Source organism: Orycteropus afer, unplaced genomic scaffold (genome assembly GCF_000298275.1).
Source record: "Orycteropus afer afer isolate SDZICR_OR568_19922 unplaced genomic scaffold, OryAfe1.0 scaffold00393, whole genome shotgun sequence".
NCBI classification, from domain to species: domain Eukaryota; kingdom Metazoa; phylum Chordata; class Mammalia; order Tubulidentata; family Orycteropodidae; genus Orycteropus; species Orycteropus afer.
In genome coordinates this window covers 2568698-2577452 of record NW_006921980.1, presented here as the reverse complement: position 1 = coordinate 2577452, position 8755 = coordinate 2568698, and the positions used below count along the sequence as shown (strand labels likewise).

At 39.6% G+C, this 8755-nt stretch overlaps 1 protein-coding gene across 1 annotated transcript in view; it reads right to left on the bottom strand.

The window, feature by feature from the left end:
- CNOT6 (CCR4-NOT transcription complex subunit 6) overlaps positions 1-6718 on the bottom strand; it is a 93711-nt gene extending 86993 nt beyond the window's left edge. Inside the window, exon 1 of the mRNA XM_007953426.1 lies at positions 6607-6718. Within this exon, the coding sequence (XP_007951617.1) occupies positions 6607-6718 (112 nt within the window). The remainder of the gene's footprint in view (positions 1-6606) is intronic.
- Positions 6719-8755: the final 2037 nt, after the last annotated feature.

Here is an 8755-nt window from a genome sequence, read left to right as displayed (position 1 = left end):
CATAGCAACCACTCCTTGGGTTTCAAAGGTGGTATCTCTACAGAAGCAGACTGCCCAATCTTCCTTCTGAGGAGTGGCTGGTGGGTTTGAACTACCAGCCTTCTGGTTAGCAATCAAACAGCCTTAGGCACTACGCCACCAGAGCTCCCAACTTTAAATACACTCATTAATAATGATACTAAAAAATACTTGGGAGCTCTGGTAGCATAGTGCCTAAGGCACTGGACTGCTAACCAGAGGGCTGGTGGTTCAAACCCACCAGCAACTCCTGGGAAGGCAGACGGGGCAATCTACTTCCGTAGTGATACTGCCTCGGAAACCCAAGGAGGGGTTGCTATGAGTCAGGTTCGACTCAAGGGCACATAACAACAACAACAAAAAATACTTAATTGGTCACTCTCAAAGATGACAGTTTATCTTGAAAACCAGTAAATAAAAGGAAAGAAACAAGCATATTTATTTTGCAAACCTCAAACAACTAATGGCTCTAGCTACTGAACAATATATTAATATCACACACAAGTAAAATTTTACCGAAAATAACTCAAAACCAGTTGCAACACTACACAGACAGTAAACTGCCAAAAATTCAAGCCAGATTCAAAAGAGGGCATGGAATGAAGGATGAAACTGCTGATGTCAGATGGTTCTTGGCTGAAAGTAGAGAATATCAGAAAGATGTTTACCTGTATATTACTGACTATGTGAAGGCATTTGACCATGTAGATCATAACAAATTATGGATAACACTGTGAAGAATGGGAATTTCAGAACACTTATAAGTGCTCATGAGGAACCTGTACAAAAACCAAGAGGCAGTCATTTGAACAGAACAAGAGGATACTGCATCATTTAAAATCAGAGAAGGTGTGTGTCAGTGTTGTGTCCCTTCACCAGTTATTCAACCCATATGCTGAGCAAATAATACAAGAACCTGGACTATCTGAAGATGTGCCATAGGGATTGGAGGAAGACTCATTAACAACCTGCAATATGCAGATGACACAACTTTGCTTGCTGGTAACGAACAGGACTTAAAACACATTATCACTTACAAAATACCACCTATAAAATAGCCCCTTCAGTCCTGCTTAATTTTGAAATGTTAAGGACAAAGAACATGTTGAATTGCATTGTTGTGGTTATTTGGTTCCATCAAGTCAGCTTCAACTCAAAGCAAGACCATGCACAAGAAAAAGAAACACTGTCCAGTCCTGCACCATCCTCATAATCCCTGAGCTACACTTGAGCCCACTGTTACAGCCCCTGTGTCAGTCCATCTCATTGGGGGTCTTCCCTTTTTTCACTGACCGTCTACTTTACCAAGCATGATATCCTTTGTGGTGGTTATGTTTGTATGTCAACTTGGCTAGGCCTAGTTGAGTGGCTGGGCAGCTGGTGGTAGTTACTCCCCATGATGAGACTGGCAATCAACTCCATGGTGGGATCTACCACAAGCAGCTGAGCAGCTGCCTTAGGGAATGTGTTCTGCTTCCTGCATATGAGCAGAAGCCTTGGGGAATGGTCTCTAGCCTATGGCATGCTTGGACCCTGCATGTAGCCATGTCATTGCTCAGCAGCCTGCTATGCTCTGCCAACCTTGGGACTTACAATGGACTTAAGTTAATGGCCTGCCGTGTGGTTTGGCAACATCGGGACTGTGACTTTTTACTTGTTAACCTTGGGGCTTCTCAACCTCAGCAGCCAGCACAGTGAAGAAACGCCTCTAGCTCCAGTGGTCTGGAGGAGAAGGCAGAGCTGGACCCCAAGGTTGAGGGGCTTTCACCCAGCCCCTAGAGCCTGGCTCTTTGAACTTGGACTTAAAGCCTCCAAATTGTAAGAATAAACTCCTGTTTGTTTAAGCCATCCCATTTGTGGTATATTTCTTGTCAGAGCGGTAGGTACTAGGTGACCCGAACATCCTTCTCTAGGAACTGGTCCCTTCTCGCAACATGACCAAAGTAGGTGAGACAAAGTCTGGCCATTCTCACTTCTAAGGAGTATTCAGGTTGCACTTCTTCCAGGAAAGATCCGTTCTTCTGGCAGTCCATGGTATTTTCACTATTCTTCACCAGCATCACAATTCAAAGGCATCAACTCTTTTTGGTCTTGTTTATTCACTGTCCAGCTTTCACATGCATATGAAGCAATTAAAAATACCATGGCTCAGGTCAGGTGCACCTTAGTCTTCTTAGTGGTATCATTGTTTTTTAACACTTTAAAGAGATCTTTTGCAGCAAATGTGCCCAGTACTATACAATATCTGATTTCTTGACCACTACTTCCATGGGTGTTGATTACGGATCCAAATAAAATGAAATCCCTGACAGGTTCAATCTTTTCTCTATTTATTATGATGTTGCTTACTGGTCCAGTTGTGAGGATTTTCGTTTTAGGTGGAATTTTTGTTAAGGTATAATCCATACTGATGACTGTAGTCTTTGATCTTCATCAGTAAGTGCTTCAAATCATCTTCACTTTCAGCAAGTAAGGTTGTGTCATCTGCATACCACAGATTGTTAAGGAATCTTCCTCCAATGCAGATACCATGTTCTTCACACAGTCCAGCTTCTCAGATTATTTCTTCAGCGTACAGACTAAGTAAATATGGTGAAAAGATACAACCCTGGTGCACCCTTTCTGATTTTAAACCATGCAGTATCCCCTTACTCTATTCAAACAATAGCCTCCTGGTCTATGTACAGGTTCCTCATGAGCACAACTAAGTGTTCTGGAATGTACATTCTTTGTGATGTTATCCATAATTTGTTATGATCCACACACAGTCAATAAAACAAAGGTAAACAAAGTAAATTGCATTATAAATACATAATTAGCAAAATGCAGACTGTGGGAAACTACAGCTCAAACTATCAGTTTAACAGATAAATTGTAAGCAAAAGTAAAGGATCAAGGGGAACCTATAACTTAAGACATAGCAAATAAAAGGGAAGGAGAATAAATTATGTTTAGGTATATCTCATGTGGTGTTAAAAGATAAAGAAACACAAGAAAGTAATTACTATAAACATAGAGATAATGATTACTTTGAAGAGCAGGCAACAGGTTGTGATTGGCTGTGACCTAAGGAAGAGCTTCTATGTTGAGTGAAAAAGTCCTATTTCTTAACCTAAGTAAGGGTATCATGCTTTTGGTCTTATAACAATTACCTAGGGGAGGGTTTAATGCTTTTGGTCTTATAATTAATATGTTTGTTTTTTGTTTTACAATAAAAAGGATTTCTTTAAAAAGTAAATGATTACAAAAGAGTCATTTGACTTCTGTAGTTACCTCCAAATGGCACAAGAAGTCATCATCATTTTGGAAATGGAATAGTGCATGTGATAATTGCAGTTTCAAGATTCAATAACCTCAGATCCCTAGAACTTTTTACTGTTATTGTTGTTGTTGTCATGTGCCGTCGAGTCAGACCCAACTCATAGCGACCCCTCCTTATTACAGGATCTTAAAAATAGATGCTAACTCATGTATATGAAATTAAGTGTCTTAGCATGAAATGAATTTGGCCTAATATCTAGACATAGGAGCTTTTATGTGTTAAGGACTGATTAAGACAATAAAATGACCTTCATATTGGTGGCTTTTTTAATTACAAGCTTCCATTCTATAGACCTGTTTGACCAATAATTTGTCTTCCATGAGGGTAAATGGTAGCAGAATAAGTAAAGGTTAAAAACTTTGGTGAAGCCTTCCCTCTTCCTTCTATCTTGTATCCAAGGAAAATTCAGAATAAGCAGAGAGCAGAGATTTAACATTACGTAGGATTTTCAAACATGAATGGGGTGGGGGGGAGTGAAGGACGATCTCCTTAGCCTCAGAGATATAATCTCATTGACCTGAGTGAGTACATTCTCGCTTATCCTCTAAGGATAATACAGGAAAAGGGAAACTTCCCTGCAAGCAAAGGATTTGTAGGGACTTGCTAATACAAGCTAAAAACAGAACAGAAAAAACAGTTAAATACCAATCCTGCAGAAACTAAAAGGGAAAAGTGTGAGTGGAGACTGCCTGTGCTTACTTCTTTTTGGGCTCCCCAGATACTGAAAGTCAAATTTCACAGCAGAAGTTAGAAAAAAAAAAAGGAAGAAATTTCACCTCCACCATTTCAATTATACTTTATTTATGTGAACTCAGGTTAATTAAGTCCAACTAGAAATTGGAAGACAGAAAAACAGGAGACTCATGTGGGTACCTATTTCTACTATGGAAGAGATTTAAATTTACTCAAGAGGTGAACCAGAGTTTTAAGCTGATAAGGGAGGAATGTTATTATCCTTATTTCCTTTTTGCTTCTATATAGGACTTTTACTCGTAGGCTTAGCAGTGGTATTTTATCTATTAGTGTTTTTCTCTTCTTCTAATATATTACAAGCTCCACGGGACAGTGACTGTGTGTTTTTATCTACATAGCTTCCATATGCCTAGCATAAACCAAACCAAACCAAACTCACTGCATTGAGTTGGATTTGACTCATAGCAACCCCTCCTTGGGTTTCCGAGGCAGTATCACTAGCACCTAACCAAATATTTTACATATATGCTTAGTATGCTGTTGCGTTAAATGGAAAAAAAAAAAAAAGTCTAGGGGAATCAGATGGAACTCAGGACAAATTAGAAGGGAAATATGGGGACTCGTATTAGGCCAACATTAAGCAAATTTCTTTAGCGTTGCCTCAAGAGGTAATAATGTCCCTTTAACATCTTTGAACTTCCGGTTCAAGCCGGATTCAGAAGAGGACGTGAACAAAGGATATCATAGCTGTTGTCAGATGGATCTTGGCTCAAGGCAAGGAATACCAGAAAGATGTTTACTTGTGTTTTATTGACTATGCAAAGGCATTTGATTGTGTGGATCATGACAAATTATGGATAACATTGAGAAGAATGGGAATTCCCAAGCACTTGATTGTACTCATGAGGAATCTGTACCTTGACCAGGAGGCTGTCGTTCGAACAGAACAAGGGGACACTACATGGTTTAAAATCAAGAAGGGAGTGCATCAGGGTTGTATCCTTTCTCCACACTTATTCAATCTATATGCTGAGCAAATAATCCGAGAAGCTGGACTGTATGAAGAAAAACGTGTATCAGGATTGGAGGAAGAATCATTAACAACCTGAGATATGCAGACGATACAACTTTGCTTGCTGAAAGTGAGGATGACTTAAGGCACCTACTGATGAAGGTTGAAGAATACAGTCTGAAGTATGGATTACGTCTCAACATAAAGAAAACAAAAATCCTCACAACTGGACCAATGAGCAGCATCACAATAAATGGAGAGAAGATTGAGGTTGTCAAGGAATTCACGTTGCTTGGTTCTACAATCGATGCCGATGGAAGGAGCAGTCAGGACATTAGACGACGTGTAGCATTGGGAAAGTCAACTGCGAAGGAACTGTTTCAAGTGCTGAGGAGCAAGGATATCTCCTTGAGGACTAAGGTGCGCCTGACACAAGCCATGATATTTCCAATCGCCTGGAATGCATGTGAGAGCTGGACAATGAATAAGAAGACCGAAGAAGAGTTGATGCTTTTGAGTTGTGGTGCTGGCAAAGAATGCTGAAAGTACCGTGGACTGCTAAAAGAACTAACAGATCTGTCCTGGAGGAAAGTGCAGCCAGAATGCTCCTTGGAAGCAAGAATGGCCAGACTTCGTCTCACCTATTTTGGTCATGTTATAAGGAGGGACCATTCCCTGGAGAAGGATGTCATGCTTGGCAGGGTGGAGGGTTGACGAAAGAGGGGGAGGCCTTCAACGAGATGGATTGATACGGTGGCTGCAATGATGAGCTCAAGTATAGCAGGGATTGTGGGGTTGGCGCGGGATAGGGCAGTGTTTCGTTTTGCTGTGCATGGGGTCGCTATGAGTTGGAAACGACTCGACAGCACTTAACAACAACAACAACAACACCCTTAGAATAATAAATAGGATGAATGGCTACAGGCAGGGATGCTGGGGAAAGGGTATCTTCTGTGGGTCTGGGGACTTACATATTTCTTTGAATATGTCTAGTCTGCATTAGTTGTACACAGGAACTTTAAGAGCTACTTCAAAGTCTTTAAGATTTTGTGTTTCTGAGTAAGACAGTCCTCAGAGAACCAGGCTGAAAAGCAAATGAAGACAACAAGGAAACACGAATCTATCCTAAAACCTACATTACAACAGGCCTTTCCTGTTCCACTGTAAATCTAGTGTTTAATAATCTAAAAGCTCAATCCCACTTTATAATTAAGCATCAGAACAATCTTTGACCTCTAAGCATTTCACATTTGCTGTTTTTCACCTTTGATAGTATTATCTCCATTTTATAAGAGGACACTGATGCTGAAAGATGAACAGTTTTTGAGTTCTGGCTTAAAACATATTCTTTCCACTGAACCTTCTTCCTTCTAAGTACATTTATACAAAATACAACCACTGCTTATTTTGTGTATTAGTATTAAAAAATAAAAACCATTGAGTAAATTCTACTCATAGTGACTCCCACTGGGTTTCCAAGCTGTAAAATCTTTACAGAAGTGAAAATTGAAATTTTCTAACGTATCTTAACTTTCATTCCATAAATTCATGCATATCTTACCACTTATTTCAAGTTCTGCCCAATGTGATTTCTTTCCATTTGCTGCTTCCTCAGAGGACATAATTGTGTACATCCTCCGAGGGTCAGGGGGCTCGTATTTTTCTTTGGGCATGCCTGTTGAATTAAGAAAAGAAACCAATCAGTATTCTAAAGAATCAAATAACCCAAACTAACAGCTACTTTTTCAAAAACAGACACCCTTGTTTTTGTTGGGTACGGAGTCAATGACGACTCATAGCAACTCTATGTACTACGAACGACTTGTCATTTTGTTGTACTGTGGTGGCTCGTGTGTTGCTGTGAGGCTAGAGGCTATGCCACCAGTATTTCAAACACCAGGAGGGTCACCCATGGTGGACAGGTTTCAGTAAAGCTTCCAGACTAAGGCAGACTGGGAAGGACAGGGCCATTCACTTCTGAAAAAACTGGACACTGAAAACCTTACATACAGACACCTTTATTACGGTCTCTTAAATGACATTTCCCACTCAAAAGACCTAGGAGCTCCTTGGAGAAATGGATGATTTCAGGTCTGAGATAGGAAAGAAAAAAATAAGCCTGGGAAGCTAACACAGGCATTGAAGTTGAGAAGGCTATAGCAGCCAATGTAAAAAGACTATCACTGGCCAAAGATAAGCAAATGTGACTATCAAAAGAATGACTATAATGAATCATTATGAACTGTAAGAATTCATCATTTTAATTTAAAAAAAGAGAAAGAAAAACTTAAGTTACCTGAAAATTAGAAAATAAAAAGGAAGAAACAAGTATTTATCTTGCATTTCTGGTAGAAACTAGATGAAGGAATGTTTTTCTTAATAGAATTCCAGCCAATAAATGTAGGAATTATATGATTAGAAAATCTTAAATTTGCAATCCCTAACGAAATAATGAATCTAGAGAGTAACCATCAATGGTTAATAAAACAATTAAGTAAATTTTAAAAATTTAAATGAATAGCTCAGGCTATAACATCTGAACTCAAAGATCAATTCATCACTACGACAAATCAAAAACTCACTGCCACCAAGTCAATTCTGACTCAAAGCGACCCCTCCTTGGGTTTCTGAGTTGGTATCTCTACAGAAGTAGACTGCCCAGTCTTTTTTCCAAGGAGTGGCTGGTGGATTTGAACCGCCAGCCTTCTGGTTAGCAGTCAAATGCCTTAGGCACTACGCCACCAGAGCTCCCATCACTAGGACAACCAATCATTATATGCCTCCTGATGTGATAAACAGTAAATATTACACATTTGCTTATCTTTGGCCAGTGATAGTCTTTTCACATTGGCTGCTACATCCTTCGCAACTTCAATGCCTATGTTAGCTTCCCAGGCTTATTTTCATTCTTTCCTATCTCAGACCTGAAATCATTCATTTCTCCAAGGAGTTCCTCGGTTTTTTGAGTAGAAAATGTTACACTACTTATGTTCTTGCCCCCCTCACAAAAAAAGAAAAAGAAAAAGAACTTGAATCAAATTACGCCTTTAGATTTGGTAACAGTTTACAGAGAATGAGGCAAAAAGAAACATGTTAAAAATACTACCACAAGAATACAGCCAGCCTGATGCAAAATATGGAAGTTCCTTATTTAAAAAAAAGAGGGGGGTAGTGGGGGGACCCAGGTTCTTTTAACAAATTAATGGCATGAAAAATGAGGAATGAGAAGAAATTGGTATGGATTAAATGATTTAAGAGGCACAGCAATTGTTATGGGTTGATTTGTGTCCCCAAAAGATACAGTCGAGACTACCTGTGAATGTGACCTTTGCAGATACAATTAGTTAACATGAGGTCAGAAGGGTAGGCCTTAATCCAGTACGACTGCTCCTTATAAAAAGCAGAGAAGAAACACAGAGATACACAGGGTGACAGCCATGAAACAGTGAAGACACAAAGATTAGAGTTACAGTGCCATAAGTCAAGAAACACCTGGGACCACCAGAAGCAAGAGGAGGCAAGGTACTGGCTCCTACAGGCACCTTGATTTCAGACTTGCAGACTCCAAAACTGTAAGAGAATCAATTTCTGTTGTTTTAAGTCACCCAGTTTGTGGTACTTTTAAGGAAGCCCTAGGAAGCCAATGTAGCAATCAAATGCAATGTGTAGACTTTATTTGGTTTTTTGATTTGAACAAATCAAGTCTAAAA